Source organism: Rhinolophus sinicus, chromosome 4 (genome assembly GCF_057876585.1).
Source record: "Rhinolophus sinicus isolate RSI-liver-muscle chromosome 4, RSI-T2T, whole genome shotgun sequence".
NCBI lineage: Eukaryota > Metazoa > Chordata > Mammalia > Chiroptera > Rhinolophidae > Rhinolophus > Rhinolophus sinicus.
Window position 1 is genome coordinate 77698978 of NC_142504.1, and position 21505 is coordinate 77720482.

The window sequence follows — 21505 nt, forward strand, 5'->3', positions numbered from 1 at the left end:
TTAGACCAGTTCACTGATGAAGGAGGAAGGTGTGTGATGAATATTTCAGAAAACATTTGAATTAAAGATTAGGAAAAGCTCTTAGAAAATTGATGAAGCCCTTGAATAGTTTGCAAAAAAAAATGATCTTTCTGATGTCTTACTAAAAACAAAACATAAAGCAAAAGGTGTCAGGGTAGTTGGTCAGAAAAAGTACCCACGAAAGAAAAACAAAATCATTTCTTTTTTTTTATTATTCTTTAGAATAAATTAGAGCATAATTATAATTGCATGTTCTTACCCCAAATTTGGTCAAAGTAGACTAATCCTTCTAATTTTAGTCCCATTTTTTCAAGGTAAAGAAAGATCCGATCAGATTTTTTTCTGTCTATCCCCCTCAGCCAATCATGTACTATGAAATGATGGTCTTTGTTCGAATTTCCTGGGAAGTTACTACCACCCCACCTTGACCCCTGTACCAGACAGTCTCTGTTAACTAGGACCTATTCTTATTTCAGTCAAGCAAAAGAAACTAGATTGAGGAGGTGTTAGCAGGTGATTTGCAATTCTTTAGCAGCCTGAAAGAGTTAATGTATTGCTTAACCATGCCACACTATTTATTCTTCTTTTTTTATGTAGGCAAAAAAATGTTTATTCAAGAAAATGTAAAAATATTTTAATTTACATATTATAATGAATCAATATGGAGTCAAAATTGCATGATTACACATTCATAAAAATTCCTCACATCATCCTCAATAATCAGTTTCTGTACAAAAATGTACAGATGTTCAATGTATGTAATTCTCCCTCAGTGTGCTACTGAGTTTAGAGGTTCTGCTGGAATGTTCCCCAAAGCAAGTGCAGAATCTGTTTCTTCATCAGTTTCCCCAATGATTGCAACATTGTCACCCCTGAGATGTATAACCCCACTACCGTTTGTTCTACTGCCCTGTGAAGAGCTGAACACTCGTTCATGGCGTTCATCCAAAACCAAGTTAATGGTCTGGTCAAAACCTTTCAGTGTTCTCACAATCATTCTCCCGTCAGAAGTAATAACAGCGACAGTTCGGTTGATGTAATTCTCCAGAGCGGACGTCATGATGCAAGGCCGGGCCGCTCCGGGCAGCACAGCAGCTTAGGCGACAAGCCGAGCTCCGCAGTATTTATTCTTACTGGTCTCTGAGAAACTTTCCCAAAGGAATGTCTTCCTTGTTTCTAATTGCTTTGGAAATCAGCAATGACCGTCCAGAGACCATAACTTTTTTTTTTATTGCCTCCTAAGGATTTTATTGTGTCCTAATTGACATTTTATTTAATATGGTTTTAAAATTTGATATTTATCAGTCAATCTGGTTCAGACCACTGATATTTAAATACTTAACAGTATGACCTAACTCTTGAGGGAAAACTGCACACAGTACCCAAGTCATGTATTATAAGAGGCACCTTGTCTTTTTTTTTTTTTTTTTTTTTTTTTTTTTTTGTCTTTTGGGGAAATTACAGCATAATAAGGACCAGTCACTTCCTCAATCACCACAGAGCAGCCCTATAGCTAAGGAGAATGCTCAGAATTCAGCAAGGCAAGATGGGCTTGGCATTCGGGGTGTAAGCTGGGAACATGGCAGCCTCTTAAAGCCAGCTCTTGTCCGATCTTTTATTTTTAATGGACTTTATTTCTTAGAACAGTCTTAGATGTACAGAAATGACATTTTACAGTGCAGTTTTAACTCCTAGTTTTTTCGCCTCTCTCTGCAGACGTCGCCTCATCTCCCAGAGATCATCCTTGGAGACCCTGGAAGATATTGAAGAGAATGCCCCTCTACGGAGGTAAGTTTTTGGTGTTACATTTATATGTATATAAATGGTTTGCAGTACCAGATGGCAGCGAAAGTTTGCCCTTTTTTTTTTTTAAGTTCTTGATCTACAGAGTTAAATTTTTAAAATGATCCTCTGATTCCCAGACTCATAGTTTAGAAATCCCCACTCTGAGGACCCTTAGAACTAGAAAACTATTAAACTCCAGGTATGTATTTTCCAGTCTGCCTGTGACTTTGGGTCCTGGTTCCCTTTAATTTCGAAAGCTGCTGCCTGATGAAGACCTCCTCATTGTTCCAGCTTTCCCAAGTGCACTGGCACCGGTGTCACGGTCTAGAGCTTCATTAGGAGGTACCACGATGTCACTGTGGAGCCAGCAACTTTCTTTAGGCCAGCTGTGAGTGCTCCCCTGGGGCTGAAAGCACTCCATTTCTCCCGGAGGACTACAAAAGTGCTTGCAAGGCATCTGTTTTTTTGGGTGACAGAAATCGCTGAGCTGTGCCTTGCCTCTGACTGGCAGCTTTTTCTCCTCTAATCCTGCACCTCTCTGCTGCTTCCTTCCCTCCCCACCCCTTCGCCCAGTCCTGCCCAACTGCACCATGGTCCTGGTCCAACCAGGCCCTCCTTGAACAGAGGACACAATACTCATACAACACATCCCCTTTAGTCCTCATTGCAGCCCGACCAGGGCTGGCCAGCGTGGAGGGGCTCCTTCCTGCAGAAGCCGCTGAGGCAAGATGGGACGCTGTGGCTTACCAGGGCAGGCTTGGCAGGCGGCCAAGGGGGAGGCCTGTGGGAGATGTGCTCCCCTCAATTCACAGCAGCTCCTCTGTGAACCCACCTCTGCGTCCCTTGTGCTGTGGCCCCTGGCTAGGACTCTGGAGCCCCAGGCTCCTCCCTTTGAGCCTGGGAAGGTGCTGATGTGGAGGGAGGTATCTCACCCTGGAGCCGGCTCCTTCCCTGCCAGGACCTTCACTCCCCGCTTCTAGATCTTGTACACAGACCACCTGGATGAAGCATAGACAGGCCTGGGGTCTATTCAAAAGTGTTAGGTGACCCTGAATGTCATCAATAACATCATTCCAAAGAGACAGCCAGGGTCAGACAGTCCAATTTCCACTTTTGAAGTCTTTTGAAACATACGTAACCTCTGGGCCCATCCTAGGATGAAAGGCGTGTAGCTGCATGATAAATAGCTTGCGTGCAAGTGTGCTTACATCCGTCACTATTACATGTTGGGAGAAGGGCTGTTTCCTTGAAGGAGCCCACAAAATGCTCTTTAAAAGTCAAATTAGAGAGCTGGCTCTAGTCCAAAGTAATCAGCAAGAGTGGAGGAGAAATGTTCTCAGGTGGCACCAGTGGCTTTGGCATTTGAGCAGGTACCACAAATAGGAAAATCAATGAATACAGCTGAAAAGCCTCTGGTCTTTCAAAAGGCTGCGAGGAGCCAATGTGGTAGCTGTGAGCCAAGGAAACCAGGTAAAAAAATGTTACTTCCTCCTCAGGGATTCTAGGTGGTTAATGGGGGGTTGGGGAGGAGCTGGGCACTGCGTTCCTGGTCACCTGTCCTGTCACCACATTCGTACCCTCCTCTCAGAATCTGCCCATGCTGGTCTGCTGCCTCTACCCCTCAGGCCTCTGAGAGCACAGACGAGCAGAGTAAGAATGGTTATTTGCCTCAGCTACAACTTCATCCACCTCTAGCTGAATATTGTACTTAATTTCCAACAAATCTCGTGTAAATATAAAATTTAAAAATCCGTCAGAAATCAAGGGAATTTAGGCAGTTTACAAGCCTTTATTTCCTCAAATGGATTTTTTTGAATTAAAAAAAATATATTTTCTTAGAAAACTACTTGTTCCTAGGAAATAAAATTAGCATGGCATAGCAGGAAGGGACGTTAGTTTGGGAGTCGGGGGACCTGAGTTCTTGGCCTGATTCTTTTTACTAGTTCCATGGCCTTGGAAATTCGCTTAACTTTTCTGGTGACTCAGTTTTCCCACCTATAAAATGGAAGGGGGCAAGTTGGCTGATCTCTGAGGTCCTTTCAGCTTCCTGATTCTGTGAAATGCATGTACCATTAATGACACTGAAGTATTTTGGGAACTGTGGGGGTGGAAGGCTATTAGCCCAACTTGCTTTTAAACTCAGCACATTGAACAAATGGCAAGAGGCATCTATTAAAAACCTTTTTCATAATTAAGTGTATCCTGTAATCAGTGCTAACAAGAAAGAGCTAATCTTTCATTAAATTAGTTTTTAATTTAATTCTAACCTAATTTAATTTTGCATCACTTAAAATGTATGTTTTTAAATGAATATTTACACTTTAATGCAGGTGGCTTTGAAATTAATTTGTTCTTTGCTTAACCTGATTCAACCTGAGTGCTCAGTCTTCTGGTTTCCTTGGCAATCGTTGCTAACGCCACAATTCTCTTAAAGCGGTTCTTAGATTCCCTGGTGGTTTAGTTGAATGCTTAAAAAAAGTAAGGTAACAAACGGCTCTATGAACAAAGGGCTAGATTAGTGGCCCACCCAGACAGAATTGGATGCTGATATTGACCTAAAGCACTCTTTTAAAAAAAGTCTTGTGCCTCACAGTTTTGTTAGGTAAGTTTGTTTCCTGTATTCACCTGGAACTCCAAGAATTGGACATTTACAAGGAGAGGGTTTATAGACTGAGGCGTGTTCAACTTGCCTGGTGATTACCTAGTATCCTAGAAATAAGTACCTGGGATATCCCTACTAGGTATCCAGGAAACCCCTCAGGTCATCTGCAGCAAATGTGACAGTCATCACTACCTGTCCCAGCCTGTCTGGGTTGCTGGTGCTGAGAGCCATCTTTGGCTGTTTTGCTGACATGCAGATCTTGTAGAAACCCAGGGAATTTTGTCCTCAAACCTGAAAGGCAGCAACATCTCTTTCTTCAGGCATGGACGGCAGAGAACAGCTTGGGGTCATCCCTCCTCTGGGCTGGGATTGGTACCAGCTTTCCACCCCTGCGGTAGGAGAGGAAAGGTCCCCTCACAGTCTAGCTCTGGGCCCATGGCCCTCAGACTGGCTGGCCCAGGAAGATCTGCTTTTGAAGGGAAAGTGGGGTAAGGGTGTGAGGACACTTCTGAACACGTGGCCCTGTCCAGAAACCAGTGGAAGCATACCTTTACGCTTTCGGAGGTTCTCCTCGCTCCAGTGAGTACATGTTTCTAGAACCTTCTTCTGTGTGTGAGAGAGACAGTTGGGGATGTTAGGCAGCCTGCAGAATTGAGCAGTCATTTCTGGAAGTAGAAGTGAGGCAGTTTGGGGTCCCGGGTCTGCTTTTAGAGAACTGCCCCAAGAAAGCAGAGGGAGGCTCTATCCCCTTGAACCCCAAAATGACTAAATTTGGGTTTAGAAGCTTGCAGTGGGGAGTGGGATTGGTGGGTGTTGTCCCCTATTCAAATTCTGCCTGAAGTCCACAGGACGCATCTAATAAATGCCCTGAGGCAGGGCTTTGCAAGTCTTTAAAATCATCTATTTAAAACCGAAAATTCAGGACCCTGTTAAGGGCTGCAGTTTTAACAATATATGTGGCAAGTATTAACAAAATATGTACCCTCTGTAGCTAATGGTCTGTTACTCATCACACCTGAAATGTGTATATGAATAGTTACATGTATGTACATATGCATGAACGTATATATTTGTGTGTGAACGAGTCACTTGACAGTTTATGAAGCTCTTGTGTACATCATCACATTTAATCCTCACAACGCCAGGGAAGGAATGTTACTACTGGTAATCAGGGTCTCTTGTGAGTTTGGGGGTAGAAACTGGGAGGACCATGGTTTCTGCTGAGGCATCTTGCAGGGCCATATGTGCTATAGACATCGAATATGGACCTTGTCCTGATGTAGTGGAGATGAATAAAAGGGGGGCTTTCCCTCCTCTGAACCCAAGGCCATGGGAACCCCCTTTTCCTGATGAAAGTCATCAAATATCTGATGTCATGTCTTTGCTTTGGTAGGCAGTCATTCACTTCAATGTGATTATTTTCAAGTTAAATTACATTTTAAGGTGCTATTTTTTATGAAAAAAAAATTTTCAGTGCTCTCTGGGAAAAGGCTTCTGGAAAGACTGGCCCTTCCTAGAGGGTGGGTAAGCGGGTTTGGGGGGTTGTACGTCCTGAGGTCTGGACGAGGGATATCACCTAATTTCCCTTGAGCTGGACTCTTGGGGGATTATAAAGATTGAATTGCTCTGCAGGTCTCTGACCATGCCCATTTCCCTGGCCTGTGCCCCGTCCTGCTCCCACATCCCACCTGCCTCCTGGTTGGGTCACCTTGTTATTCTTGTACCTGAAGCCTCAAAGCTCAGAACTGACTGAACTTGAAAGGTGGCTGCAGCCCAGACCTCAGTGTGGCTTTGGGAAGCCGGGCACTGCTTTCCGGAACTTGCTCTCTGACGCATACGTTCTCGAGTATCCACTTTCGATGGCAGGATCAGCCCTTGGGCTTGGGGTCCATGGTCAGAAAAGTTTAAGTAAACAAAAAAAAATTTGGTAGCAAAAACCAAAATAGAAAAGTCACAGCTCTCTGTTTTAAGAAAACACCCAACTTCAGACTCTCTTGAGTTGGGTTTTGCTTTTTTCCCCTTGTTGTTGTTGCAGCTGTGTAACTTAGAATTTGCCAGGTAACTTTGGGAAAAAAATATACACAGATAAGATCTTTTCAGCCTGTGGTCTGTTCTGTCAGTCCTGTAGTGCAAGCACATGTATATTCCAGAAAGAAATAATTTGAATCGAAGTTATTTTGTTCAACAAATATTTAACATTTATTTTAAAAAGAAAAGAAACAGCCACTAGCTAGGTCTCTGATTCTCATTCAAAGTAAAGCTGTGACTTCCAGGCCTAGTCAAGTTGAGAATTGAAGCAGCTGTCTAGGTAAGTCAGGCCAGAGCATGGCTACGGAAGAAAAATGATTTGGGGTTGCTTTTGAAATGAATTTTCCAGTGTTTTTCCTCTCCAAGTTTTTTAAATTTACTGTTTTCTAAATCTTTTAAATATACAGTTTTCTGTTCCCGTTACGTGTGTTGAAACTGGAGGATTCTTTTTAAGATGACAAGTAAGAAGAATGTCTTTGGAATCTGCATAGGTTATATTATTGTAACTGAGGACAATAGTTTTCATTAGCTGGCTTTTCAGAGACCCATATAAATTATTATCAGTATTATCAAGGAAGTTGTCTGTCATTGGGTTTTTTTTTAAGCTTCCTTTCTTTCCAGCCATATTGTCTCATTATCCTTGGGGTGACTCAAACCATTTGTCTGGTCTTTCCTTCCTGTCTTTGTCTCAGCTGTCTATGTCTCAGCTGTCCAGCGGGCCACTGACTGTTTTTGAAATGACTTTATTTTTCAGATGTCGAACTCTCTCAGGTTCACCCAGACCAAAGAACTTTAAGAAGATTCATTTTATCAAGAATATGCGGCAACATGATACGAGGAATGGCAGGTACTACACTTATAAGCTGCTTGCCAGCCTCCCGGTTGTAGGAAGGGGTGCGTCCAGTGGGGAAGGGAGGAGGGGATTGTTTGAATGACCAGACCTCAGCCTCGTGAAGCCCATGCTGTGAAGATGAGCAGAATCTCCTACAACCTTCCCAGACGAGTTCCACCCCACTCCCACCAGAATCCACAGGAAATAATGCTCCCTAACATTGACCACAGGCTTGGTGAGATTTATCAGATTAACCAAAAACTGAATTTTTAATAGTACTCAAATATATTTTTATAGAAAACTTTGAACAGAAAAACAGCTGAGTTTTTGTTTTGGGGGGTTATTTCCCCTTCTCGTTCTGCTTTGTTGGGTTTTGTTTTATTTTTTTCACCGGGGCTGTGTGCCTTGGTCAGTAACTGTCCCACCAGATGAACTTGGTTTTGGTGCTAGCTTTGATGACTCTTTAGGAGAGTAGAATCACGACTTTGCCAGCAGATTCTCTTGGGCACTAATTCCAATTCCTGGGCTGCTGACATCTGGAGCGTGTGTTTCTCTAGTTCTTCAGTTGCTCTTTTGGAAAGTGCTATTAAATGAAAATTATCACAGTTGAAATTTATAGGACCTTGATATTAAAACTATTCTGGTGACAAATAGATCAGAATCATTATCGCTGGCCTGTTTGTGATTGAATGGCTCAGTCCATTCATGGTAGCCTAAGGGCAGTGCTAGAAGAGAGATCCAAAACCTCTTGGGGTTCCCTTGTGCTCCGTACCCCTCTGTACCCCTTACGGGCAGCTCCGCCCACTGACCTGTGACCTGGATAGTGGTTTCCCTTGAATGGGGGAGTTATAGACACCATCCCAGAGCAGAGGTCCTGCTCAAAGACCACTTTGTTTGATCTCCTGAATTCCAGAAGGCCACTAGTACTCTATACCAAATGAAAAGAGCTAAAAAGTCGTTAGACTCATGGAATGATTAAGGCCCAGCATTACTGTAATTTGGTATAAAACACACTATACAACCTGAATAATAGCACTAATAACTACAATTTTTAAAGACTTGTTGTCTTGAAGTTTATGCGTACCTTTAAAACCTTAGTTAAATAAGGAACAGTTGTATGGCTATTCAGTGATTTCGGAATAGCAAAATTGAGTTCTCCCTCAAATAGTTTTGACGTAGTACATATTTCTATTTTAAATACAGAGCTTTCATTAAAATGTTCCCAACTGTCATCTGTGAAATAAAATATTCTGACTTTCTCTCTCTCTCCTCCTTACGCTCAGTTACAATCATGCCTTATTCATTTAACCACTGTGTTTTTCTTGTCTTTTGTGGCTCTTAATTACCAAATCCAAACTTTATTCATGCCATTTTTACTATAATTATTCATTATTTATTTACATTTGTGTTTGTTTCCATAATCCCTTTAGCCATAAGATAAGCATAGAAAGCCTTTAATTCCTAAATAAAATCAATGACAAAGCCAAAGGAATGGGCCACATTAATAGTATCCCCGCCTCCTTGTGCTGTCGAGAATAACTCAGTCGGATAATCGCCTGGCACAGTTCAGTAGTGAGAGGATGTAGTTAATAAAAGATTTGGACTAATGGGATTGCCAGTGTACATTATGAAGCCACTTTGCTCAGCACACCCATGACCCAGGAACAATACAAACAGTCAGGAAGGCATGCAGTGGCTGGCAGTTTTGCTGGGAAATTTTCAGAGGGAGCCAGGAGAGACTGTTAGCTTATCTGAAGATCTGAGAACTGGAATTTAGGACAGGAAAGCAAGCTCTTAGAGCTGTTGTGAGACCCACAGGCAAGAGGCTGTGACGTGGCCAGTTGTAACTGCCTAGGTGAGACCTGCCTTTCTTGTGCTGAAGGAAGATGAAAGGACTGGAGGCGCTCTCCTTCCCCCGCTCTGGTTTATGGGCAAAGATGGGTTGTTCTTAGATGAAAGAAAGAACCCGGGAGGATAGGAAGAAAATACGATTTCTGAGGGGACAGAAGGAAATTGTGGTCAAGAGCTGATGAATGGGAGGATGTGACCCAGCCTTTCGAGAAAGGAAAAGAGAATTACCCCCAGTGCTGCTGGGCAGCCGCTGTGAGATTGTCCTGCTGGAGGGTGGCTAGGGACATGTGGATAAGGGATCCTGGGCAGCGATCCTCCCGCTCAGAGGGGCGGGGCTGGGGCCATGGCTGGGCGGGGTCTCTGGTTCCACAGCCGCCCCGGGTGTACAGAGACCCCGGGTGTACAGAGACCCCGGGTGTACAGAGACCCTGGGTGTACAGAGACGGAGTGTACCACAGCACCCAAGAGGGGCACCCGCCTCAGGCCTGCCTGCCCGTGTTGGGGAGGGAATGAGGCTTTACGGAGAAGGCTGGAAGTCTTAAAGAGCCTGAAGGCCCGAACTGGAAACAGAATGGCCTGAGTTACTGGAATGTTCGCCTCTTCTTACACCCGGGGAAGAGACTGAAAAGGAGCCTGCACAACCCGAAGTCCCACAGCAGGCTCCCCCAACCCCAGGTGGTTTCGGTCCCTGCTCCAGCCCCTACTTCTGCCCACTCAAAGGTCACTTCTGACCTCTGACCAGCACAGACCAGCCTCTCAGACCGCAGGCCAAACCTGCTTGCTCTTCTGGCTCTGAAGACGCTAGTGGTGGGCTGTCTCTGTCCCTAAGCCCACTGTGTGTGTGACAGGGGCACCAGCCTCAAGGAGGATTTGGGTTCCTGTCTCAGCAAGGGCTGGAGTGCAGCTGACGGGATGAGAGGGGAGCATCTGTCTTGAGACTCAATATCTAACCTGACTGTGAATGGTCAATTTTTAAGATAGAAAGGGGAAAAGATAATAGAAACTGAGCACCAAATATGGTAAAAGACCATACTTGTGTTATGGAAAAAACGAAACACCCAGGTCGACCTCATGATCAGTAACATTAGGATACCTGCTTACAAATAAAGCGTGGGGCCTGGGCCAGCTCCAGGTTCACCCAGTTCTCTCCATGACATGAGACAAATCCCAGCTGGCGTGTCGTGAAGTGGAAGTGACCACCTTCAGTAGAAGGTGTAGTTCTGATGAAAGATGGAGTCTACTGGAATTAAAAATCATCTTCATCTGTCTGGAATCCCTGAATTCTGTGAGGCTGGATTAGGGACCTACCGTATTTCCCTGAAAATAAGACCTAACTGGAAAATAAGCCCTGGCATGATTTTTCAAGATGACATCCCCTGAACATAAACCCTAATGCGTCTTTTTTTGAAGCAAAAATTAATATAAGACCCGGTCTTACTTTCGGGGCAACACGGTGCTAGAAGGCTTTGTGTGTGGCTACAGTGCAGAGAACCAAGCTGAGCGTGTTTGGGAGCCATGCCGCAGATCGGTGGGCCAGGTGGAGTGAAGGATGGAGCCTGGGCACAGTTGACAGACCCAGCAGTGGAAGCTTCTGCTCCACTGTTAGAACCAGACAGTGTGATGCGTTCTTTCCTGGCCCTGCTGGGTGTTGCATCTTCTAGCAGGTAGGGAACGTGGTGACGGGAGCTGCCACACTCCAGTTCTTCTTCTGCCTTAACACAAAGACAGGTTGGCGATGGGGAAGTCGTGTTGGACTTGATAGTTGGAAAAGACAATAATGACTGACTGTTTTAGAAAGACAGATTTCAGAAAGTTCAAACTAAGAAATGGATTCGTGTAGCTGCTACCATACTGCCAAAAGGGGTTATAAAATGGTGAATATCATAAAGTGATAATGGATACATTTGTTGAGTGCTTACTGGGTGCCAAGCTCTCAATTCTTGATCGGCTTTGTTTCGTTCATTCAAGTCAATGGATGTTTGGTGAGTAAATGAGTGGAAAGACCTTTTAATGAGTTTTAGCCTTTAGGACTAAATCTTGAAAAAATGGAAAGAATTTAGAAATACACATTTTAATCCTTGATATAACCTTATGAGGGAGTTATTACTATTGTTGTGTCAGACAGAATAATGGCCCCTTACCCCCACCCAAAGCAGTCCATGTTGTAGCTCTAGGACCTGTGGATATGTTAGGTTATATGGCAATGGGGAATTAAGGTAACAGATGGAGTTGATATTGCTGATCAGATGCCCTTAAAATAGCAGGATTATCCTGGATTATCTGAGTGGGCTCCATGTCATCACAGGGGTCCTTAAAAGTAGAAGAGGGTGGCAGGAGAGTCAGTGTCAGGGCGATACAATGTGAGATAGACTCAACTGTCCATTCCCGGCTTTGAAGGTGGAGAAAGGGGCTATGAGCCAAGGAATGCAGCAGCCCCTAGGAGCCAGAAAAGGCAAGAAAATGATTCTCCTTTAGAGCCTCCGGTGGAACCAGCTCTTGACTTTAGCCCTGTGACACCCATTTCAGACTTCTGAGAAGAAACGTATGTTGTTTTAAATCACTAACTTGCAGTAATCTGTTAGCTCAGCCACAGGAAACTAAAACACTCCTTATCCCAATTTACAAAGGAGGAAACTGCAACATTTAGCTAGAAAGTGGGGCCAGATGGTGGTGGAAACGTAGATCCAAGCATCGGATTCCAAAGTTGCTTCTCTCAATGGAAGGGAAGGGTGGGAGATTAAAAATCCATACACTGGTAGACAGCATGTTGTGGTGAATTTTGAGACAACTCTATTTTAAAAAATCATTAGCTAAAGGCCCAAGACTGATGAAAGAGTGGCAAACATATAAGAATATTGGGAGGAAGACCCAAGTCCAGAATAAACTAAAGAAGGACATAAAGGAAAGAAAACTGGACTCTTTGTACATTGCTGGTGGGAGTATAAAATGGTGCAGTACTTGTGGAAAATATTTCGGCAGTGCCTCAGAAAGGTAAGTGTAAAAGTCCCACATGACCCAGCAATCGCCAGGATTATGCCTAAAATAATTGAAAAGAGGAACTCAGGCAGACACTTGTAACAAGTGTTCATAGTAGCATCTTTCACAGTAACCAAAAGGTGGAAACAACCCAAGTGTCCATCAGCAGATGAATGGATAAACAGAACGTGCTGTATACATACAAAGGAATATTACTCAGGACGAAGTGCTGGTGAAGTACGACAATGTGGATGAACCTTGAAAACAGTATGATGATTGAAATGAGCCACATACAAAAGGCCGCATAGTGTATGACTCCATTTATACAAAATACCCAGAATAGGTAAAGCCACAGAGACAGAAAGTAGATCAGAGGTTACCAGGGACTGGGGGAAAGGGAGTGATTGCTAAATGGTTGCAGAGTTTCTGCTTGCAGCAATGGATAAGTTTTGGAAATAGATAACAGTGATGGTTGCACAACCTTGTGTGTGTATTTAATGACATTGAATTGTGCACTTAAAATGGTTAATGGCATATTTTATGTTGTATGTATTTCGTCACAATAAAATAAAATGTCAGTGATAGCCATGGGCTTTTAAAACCATGTTCAGAAGGAGGGAAAGGAGGGTGAATTCATGGGGTTGATGGTACAAGCGAGTAGATGTCAGCTGCTGGCCTAGTTTCAGTTTCTTTAACACGTAGAACTGTGAAATGTAGACCAAACAAAGCAATGTGCTGGGCACACAGTAGGCACTCAATTGGTGTTTGTAGAATAAATGAATGGAGAGGCCTTTTAAATGAGTTTCAGTCTTCAGGACTAGATCCCAGGGAATAGAAAGAATTCAGAACAAATGATCATTAAAACACCATGGAGACTAAAAGAAGTTCTAAGTTCAACACTAGGCAAATGTCGCCTTCAAAAAGTGAGAAAGAAACTGAGCTGGTAGCAGAGGGTAAGTTCTAATAATCATAGACGAGCCAGCCCAGAGCTGATGGCTGGCTGAGTCCTGGAATGGATTGTGCAACAGATGGTTTGGGTGCTTTTATAAAAGAGTAGCATTTGCTAATAGTCAATATGACCTCACTGAGAAAAAGTCATGGTAAGTTAACTTCGTCTCCTCATTGATGGAATACCTAGGTTAGTAAATTAGGGGACTTCATAGACATGACAATTGGTTTCAGCAGAATGTTACACTGCTCCTCTTACAGCCCGTCCCAGTGGATAGAATGGTGAGCTGTGGGCTGGGCAGTGGTGAGGTCAGAGTGCCTGCCGGCAGCTGAGAGTTGTTAGCTGATGGTTGTTTGCCTGAAGGGGTGTGTAGGGACACTACGTAGCACATGGTACTCCCTTGAGCTTTACCTCCTCTTCAGAGTGAAAGCCAGTAAGCCTTGTTGGCCTTGTGGAAAACCAAAAGCAGCAGGGAGAGCAGGAGAATGTTACAGAGGAGAACCAAGGTTCAGTTACTTCAATAGCTGAAAATGCAAGGCACAGTACACCGAGACGGAATTTAGCAGGAATAAGTGATTTCCAGTACAGGATAGACACTTCTCAGGAGTTCGTGGGAAAAAATATCTTGGAATTTAGGTGAACAGCATGTTCCTTAGGAGCTAAGAACTACAGAGTGAGCCAGCTAATTGAGCACGTCCTAATTGAAGGATAATGTCACAGAAATGTATCTATCACTTTTGCACCCAGCCAGGGTCAGAGCCATTTGTCGTGTTTCAATCGGCACGAGTGTCACATTTTAAGACATTGCATGAGTATTGGGATGGCTGGCCCCTTTGCGTGGACTCAGATTGTCCAGTCCCCTTTCCCATGCAGGACATGATGGATGACATATAGCAAGTGGGAACAGCCAGATGTTCTGTCTCATTTCATTGAAACACCTATGTGTAAACAGCCATTTTTTTCTGGAAGGAGACATGTGCATCCGGATAAAAGATACCTTAATAAAGTGGTTCCTTAACTGCAGAGAGTGAAGTGATACCAGTGTTTAGCCCATTCAGCACCTAGGTACTGACACCTCTTCTGTGCTGGCACTGTTTTAAGTGATGGGATATGTCTGTGAATAAAGCAAACAAAAGTCCTGCTGCGAGGAGTTAGAGGCTAGTTGGGGAGGCAGATGATACGCAAGTAAACGTATCCTGTCAGAGCTGAGGTAGGTGTGCTGTGAAGGAAAACAGAAGCAGCTGAGGGGTTGGGGGTGTAGAAGCAGGGCCTGTGGTGGGCCAAGGCTTCAAAGATGGAGATACCTTAGAGCAGAGGTGAGGCAGGTGAGAAAGCGATGAGGGAACCAGCCCTGTGCTAGCTCAGTGGGGAAGACTGTTCAGGGTGGATGGAACAGCAATTGCAGAGTCGCTGAGGCTGCACCATTGGGGTGAGCCTGAAGCGCTGTAGGGAAGCCAGTGTGGATGAGTTAGAGAGAGAGGGAGAGAGAGAAAGTAGATTGAGTCCTACGGTTACTGTGCAAAAGGTCCGGCTGCTCGAGAGGCGAGGTTGGTGGAAAGAAAATCAGGTTTATTCCAAAATGCCAGCATTAAGGGAAGACAGTGGACTCCCTGTCACAAAGACTGCCTGCTTCTCTTAATACCACCAAAAGGTTTTATAGACACGCAAGCAGGGCCAGAGCAAAGGAAGGAGTAGTAGTGGGCCAGGGAACTCCAGGAAAAAGCACGTCTTAGAGGCTATTCTGCCCCAGGGTCAAGAGTGAACCCCACACAGGTGCAAAATACTCCTCCCAACTTACCTGGCTTGGCCCGGAAGTAAACAGAACCATTGGAACTGGTATGCTTGGTAAATGCACAGTAAACAGTCATCAACGTTTGGGGGAAGGAGAAGGAAGCAAAGAAAGGAAAGAAAAAAAACTTTCAAAAAGTCCCAAGCCAAACCACTGCCAAATCGAATTACATCAGAGGTTTAAATTGCAAAAATAGAAGATATAGGATCACCGTTACACTAGCAGGGTAGCTTGTGAAGACGTCCGCTTTTATTATGAGTGGGGTGAGAGCCACGGAACGTGCTGAGCAGTGGACTGGTGTGACCTGGCTTGCACTTGAACAGGAGCACTCTGGCCACCCAAAAATCAAGAGCAAGCATTGCAGGTCTTTTTCTGGTAACCTTATTCTTATAGAAAATTAGACTGTGTGTGTTGTGTACTATCTTCTAAAGGTGAATTAATTTTGATATGAAGTTCAAAGATGACTTGAGGCCTTTAAAAAACTTCATGAATATATGAGCAAACTCACAAAAGAGGGGTGACCAGTGGCCGCATGCTACAGCATCTGGAATGGGCTCTCGAACATTCCAGGAGGGTGAGGGGGGTGGTTGGCTAATGGGAGCTGCTGTGTCTTTAGTAGAGGAGAGTCAGTCACTTTGCTCTCTCTGCGTCTTCACCGAAAGTCCCACTGCATACTGGGGAGAGAAAGGAACTTAGCCTATAGCAGATACATCTCAGTCCTCTGGGATAAGACACACCCTTGAAAATGACAAACATTACAAAATGAGCTAGTGCCAACTGAGAGAGCTAATTGCTGGCCAGGTAGAGAACTATGTCATCAGAATGGAAGGTGGAGATGCTGTGCTTGAAGACTGAAGAATATGGGTGTCACCGTGCCTCAGGCATGCAGTTTGTGGGCATTATTTATCATCTATGGGAAGTCATCTGGTTTCCGAATGTGTGTATTATATACAAGTGATGGCTGCCATGTACACTGGAAATGCCCTTCTTATGGGTCTGCTTTGAGACTCATTTCCTTCTGAACAGGCAGAGAAATGCTCTGCAGTGAGTGGACTGGGCCATCTCATTCCTCGGAAGGAATTTTCAGAGATTTAAAAGGATTTGAGATGGGAGCAGAAAAACAAGTGAGCTAGAGTGTTTTCTCTTTAAAGTGTGAACTCAGTGGGAAAACTCAAAAATACATAAAAAAGATTTTGGCACTCTTGATCTGCTTTTTCAAGTAAGAAGTGAAAAGTGCAGTAACTGAAGTCAAGTTGTACCCTTTCCTTTTTATACTGAAAATTTTGGAGGGAAGGGGGATGGGTAATAACTAAATTAAGACCTTGTTTGTGATCTCATCGGTTCCAATCTGTCAGCCTAGTTTAGTTTGAAAAACGAGTTGGAGGAAGTGGCACATTTCAAAAAAATAAAACAGCTAGTTACCAGTTCTGAAACTGGCCTTCTTGAAGGATGAAAACTGTCATTGCCTTTTCTCCCTTAAATGAATCCATCCAATTTAATAGATGGTGACCATCTTCTGTGAGGCTCCTTGCACCATCCACCTTTTCCCAAGCACGCTTTTCCCTCTCAGAACCTTTGTGCTTCATTAGAAGACTAAAACCCACCACCCCCCAGCAGCAGAAGGCTGGCGGGGAACTTTACATCATCATCAGTGTTTATAGCCAATTGTGGGACAGGGAGTGTATAGACTGAAGGAGCCTTCAGCAATCCCCCAACCTCACTTAGACTCCAGGCCCAGCCTCTTATGGCCCCGAAAGGTCCCCCAGAGCTGCTCTCCAATGTGACTGACCCACGGACTTACTCTAAGTTCTTCCCAGGTGCTGAGAGGGGGGAGGAAGGGAGGAGCTGCACTTGCAGACCAACCTCTGGGAGGTGGGAATGCTTGTGCCCTGGGGCCAGCTGGGGCTAGCGCTGGGTCAGCACCACACACTAGAGTTTGGTAAGGTTTTATTATTTGTACCTCTTTAGGAAGCATGGAGGTTATGCTGGCTTTTTCTTTGACTCTGTATGAGGTTTTTGAGAAAAATCATTTTCAGTCATAAGCAACTGTGCTCAGTGTTTCGCTTGTGCAGACGTATGCTGCTGAAAAGCTTGCAGATTGCAAGTGCTTGTTGCTTCTTTTCAACCAGTTTGACATATAAGAAGTAAGACGAGTCACAGAGGAAAGGTTAGGGTTGGCTAGAACCTTCCCTTGGAGGTTCTGTTTTAATTCCCTGCTTGGTAAGAGGGCCTGGGAGCCTGGAGGAAACCAGACCTTGGTCCTCACCAGTGATATGCAGCAGCTGCCTGAGAGGAAAACAGGAATTAGAGCTAGCGGCCGGCTCAGGGCCTGGGCCACGCGTCAGGGCACAGCTACCTGTGCTGTCCGGGAAGAACAAGTAGGCGAGGGCTCAAGAGGGGACCTCCTAACTTCTGTGACACCACACTACGCTCGGTTTCCTCCTGTCTCCCTGTTCCGGGTTGGCTTGTGTTCTCTCAAAATTCTGATGCTGAGTCCCCATCCCCTGTACCTCAGCGTGGGACCTTATTTGGAAGTAGAGTCATTGCAGATATAATTAGTTAAGATGAGATTGTCCTGGAACAGGGTCGCCCCTAATGTAATATGACTGGTGTCTTTATAAAAAGGGGACATTTGCAGGCAGACATACACACACACACACACACACACACACACACACACACGGAGAATGGCATGTGGCCATGTGAAGGTTGGTGTTATGTTGTCACAGTTAAGAAGCTACCAGAAGCTGGGAAAGAAGCCCAGAACAGATCCTGCCCTAGTGCCTTCTTCAGAGGGAACATGGTCCTGTCAATGCCTTGAGCTCGGACTTGTGGCCTCCAGAGCTGTGAGACAGCCCATTTCTACGTGTAGGCCACTCTGCCTGTGGCACTTGGTTATGGCAGCACCAGCAAACTCACACACTCCCTTACTGCCTCACTACAGTTCTGGGCTTTGCTCTCCTGGTCCCTCCTCTCTTCTCACTTCATTCCCCATCACTGGGGAAGCTCATCCACACCACGGCTGCAGTCGCCATCACCATCTTAGCTAATCCTAGGCCTCCCGTTTCCCAGGACCAGCTCCCTCACACGTTCAGGAGTCCTTTCCAGAGCTGGCCAGCCTCACTCGTTTCTTCCAGTCCTCCACCCCCACGCCACCCTCCAGCTATGCTGAATTATTTACAGTAATTGCTTGGTGAAGGGAAGAGGTTAGTAAATGCTGGAAGAAATACCCACAAAAATTACATACATAGCTTAAACATTGTGCTTTAATTTAAGGCACATTGGTGATTATTCATTCAACAGTTGTTGTTGTTGTTGTTGTTTTTATGCCAGGACTTTTCTTTGCATGTGGTTCCCACAGATTGGGGTCTGTCTTATGGTATCAACCTCACATGTCGTCATACCCACCCATTGCTGACATATCCAGATTGGACTTCTTTAAAGTGACACAAAGATCTATGTGTAAAAACCCTTTTAGATTTTTAGAATTTTTTTTCTTATCTTTTATAGATGTCTTGCCCATACCTCAAATGCAAAATTTTTTGGGTGACTTGCTTTGTTTGAATATTTTTTAAAGTATTCAGCATCATTTTTGTTTTGTTTTGTTTTGTTTTTTATAGAAACAGCATTTCTCGTTTTGTTTTTTCCACATTTCATTAGTTTGTGCAGTTGTTTTGTGAACAAGGATAAGTAGAAGTAACAAGTACAACTGTTGTAAACAGGTTGGAGACGTACATAACTAACTCTTAATAAGTGTACAAATCAGTGTGGATGTTCTAGAGAACAGCCTCCCCGCCTGAGCTGTGTGTGTGCCGTTCAGAGTGATTTACAGAGGGGTGTGGAGAGCCTGGTGCGTCAGGCAAGTGGAGCTCAGGGAAGAATTTTACTCCATGCTCAGTTTCTCAGCTACGCCTTCTGCTCTTTCTTCTCCCAGCCTTGCCTCATCCCAAGCCCTCTGCCAGTGTATCTTTTCCTTGTAGCCTGATTGCCATGTATCTCTCCTGTCTCAGCCTACCTGTCACTCTCTCCAGGAAGCCCACCTTGCCTCCCTCAGGCCAGGTTGTTTGTGCCTCCGATGTGCTCTGTAGCGCCCTCTACTGCTCCAGGGCAGTCACACCCCTGTGTACCTATCTCCCACCCAATCGTAATCTTTGTAAGGATGGAGTCCTTGCCTGTGCTGTTCATGATGGGATCCCCAGCACCAGCAAAATGTCTGGCCTAGAGTAAGCACTCAGAAAATATTTGTGGAATGGAGGGAGGAGGACAGGAAGATCATATAACTTGTTTCTCAGAAATCCTCCACCACCGCCTGCATTGTAGGGTAAGGTACACCTTAGCAGGCAGCAAAGGCCTGCACAGCCATCGTAATAATCTTGGCAGTAATGGAAGTGGCCGTGGACATAGTGGTAGTATGAGCAGTCGTGATGAGACTGACACCCCCACTGATGATAATACCGCCATCTTGCATTTGTGGGCCACTTAGTGTAGATCTTCAGATGCATTTGCCCATCTGATTTGTGCCAGCCCCGAGTCCCCCAATTCCCCTCACTCCGACACCTCGCATGGCCTCACTCATCACTGTTGGCTGTGTTCCCCTTCATCCTGGGCACTCCATGCTCTGCTCTCACTTGTTGGAGTCCCACCCCTCCTCCAGGACCCGACCCAGACCCCAAGCGCCTGTCCCAGGCTCCAGCCCCACCAGTTGCTCAGGCTTCTAGGTCCTTGTTGTCCATAGGCTCCTTCCCTCCACCCAGCTCCCTGAAATGGAGTAGTATTGTGTCTGTGCACCAGCACACGTAGCACAGTGCGCAGGAGACTTCTGAGCAGGTGATGAGTGGCACTGAGCAACACTGTGAAGCAAGTGACGGAATGCCAGCCATAGTCATTTCCCAGGGCTGCCCTATGAAGGGTCACAAACCGGTAGCTTAAAACAACAAAAATGTATCCTCTCACCGTTCTGGAGGCCAGAAGTCAGAAATCAAGGTGTCGGCAGGGCCATGGGACTTCTGAAGGCGCTAGGGAACCATCCTTCCTTGCGTCTTCCGGCTTCCGGCGGCTGCCAGCAATCCTTGGCTTCCTTTGGTCCACGTAAGTCCAACCTCTGCCTCTGTCATCACGTGGTCTACTTTCCTCTGTGTATGTCTGGGTACCTCCAAATCGCTCTCCTTATTCAATCCAGTCATAGAGTCATTGGACCTAAGGCCCATCCTAAGCCAGGATGACCTCAGCCTAACTTGGTTACCTCTGCAAAGACCATAGTTAAGGCCACGTTCACAGGTTCTGGGGGTGAGGACTTCAACATGTCTGTTGGGGGAACAGTTCAACCCACAATACTGGTATTTTTAAGTGTGTTCTTTTCCTGCTTCTTGGGCATGTCAGGAATGAGCTACAGAATCTGAGAGTGTCTGCATATACACCCAGTACCTCATGTGGACCCCTGGACCTTGGACACCGGGCCATACTCATGCATCCCTATACTCAGCCACCATTCTTGTGAATGTGGTTTTCTTCACTCTGACTTCTGAAGTTGGTTGCTTGTTTTCATGTCCTTAAGAGACTATTTCTGCCCTAATGGAATATTCCACCTGGAACAGTTTGAACCATCTCACAGCCAACAGAGACTCCTCAGGGTTCTGGAAATAGAACAAGAAGCCAGTTTTTGGCGTAAGAGGGAACACTTAAAGAGTCCTGGATGCCTCTTCAGACGTTGTCAGAACTGGGCTGAGGGGTTGAAAACAGATTCAATGAAAGTGGCCCATGGTGCACTGGCAGCTGTGGGGGCCCTTGTGCATTTCCTGGCTGTTCTGAAGACTCCAGCGTCTCACCGGCGAAATGGAAGCTTTGTGGCCTGAAGCTGCAAGTTCCCTCATACCAGAAACATTTTCCTAAGCATGGAAATGAGGCTACATGAAGAAGAAAGTTAGACAGTGTTCCAGCTGCCGGACACGCTCAGTGCTTCCTGGAAGGGTTTGGAAAACACTGTGTATTTAAAGGGAGCTCTGCCCATGTGTGCTGCAGCACTCGGGAGTCTTTTCTTTTGCTATTTTTTTCTCTTCCTCTGACAGATGTTTGTGTATGGAAATGTGGTCTTTAATTCCTTGAAGACCCATCTCTCTGGAGTTAATTCCTCTTTTGAAGTAATAATCTTTTGTGTAATGCTTTCTGGTCAGCTTGACTCCAAGTAAAGCGTTATATGTCACAGATGGAGAAAATTATGTGGGCTTTTTGCATTCCATTTGGGCATAAAAGATAGCTACAGTGGCTGGAAGTGAAGACATGAGGTGCTCAGTGTTCGAAGCCCATTGGAAATGGGGGTTGGCCGTCTTATATCATTCTCCACTAGCTCTGGTTTAATTCTTTCACAAATACACAAGTACTCAGAGGAGGCAAATGAATCTGATTTTCTTCTGTGCTTATCCTCCAGTATGATGGGCATTGCCTGATATTTATAAAGAGCAAAGCTGCAAATTCACATGAACCTTCCAGGTTCTGGACACAATGGAAGGGGTTGAGGGGGGGGCAGGTCTTGAGATTCACCCTGCTCAAAGTTGCCGTGTAAGAAACAGAAGACGAGAGCTTACCACTTGTTGATATTTGCCTGCTCTGGCGAAGACCTCAAGTCCCTCCCAGATTCCAGAAGTACTTCAGGAAACACGTAGGATGTGTTCTTGG

The 21505-nt window shown here is 45.0% G+C and overlaps 1 protein-coding gene and 1 pseudogene across 2 annotated transcripts in view; one reads left to right on the plus strand and one right to left on the minus strand.

The window, feature by feature from the left end:
* CABLES1 (Cdk5 and Abl enzyme substrate 1) overlaps window positions 1–21505 on the plus strand; it is a 108819-nt gene that overhangs the window by 45693 nt on the left and 41621 nt on the right. For both annotated transcript variants that reach the window (XM_019741223.3, XM_019741224.3), the window contains exons 2-3: window positions 1738–1809; window positions 7191–7283. In XM_019741223.3, the coding sequence (XP_019596782.3) occupies window positions 1738–1809; window positions 7191–7283 (165 nt within the window). The remainder of the gene's footprint in view (window positions 1–1737; window positions 1810–7190; window positions 7284–21505) is intronic.
* Window positions 791–1192, minus strand: LOC109452364 (U6 snRNA-associated Sm-like protein LSm8 pseudogene; annotated as a pseudogene).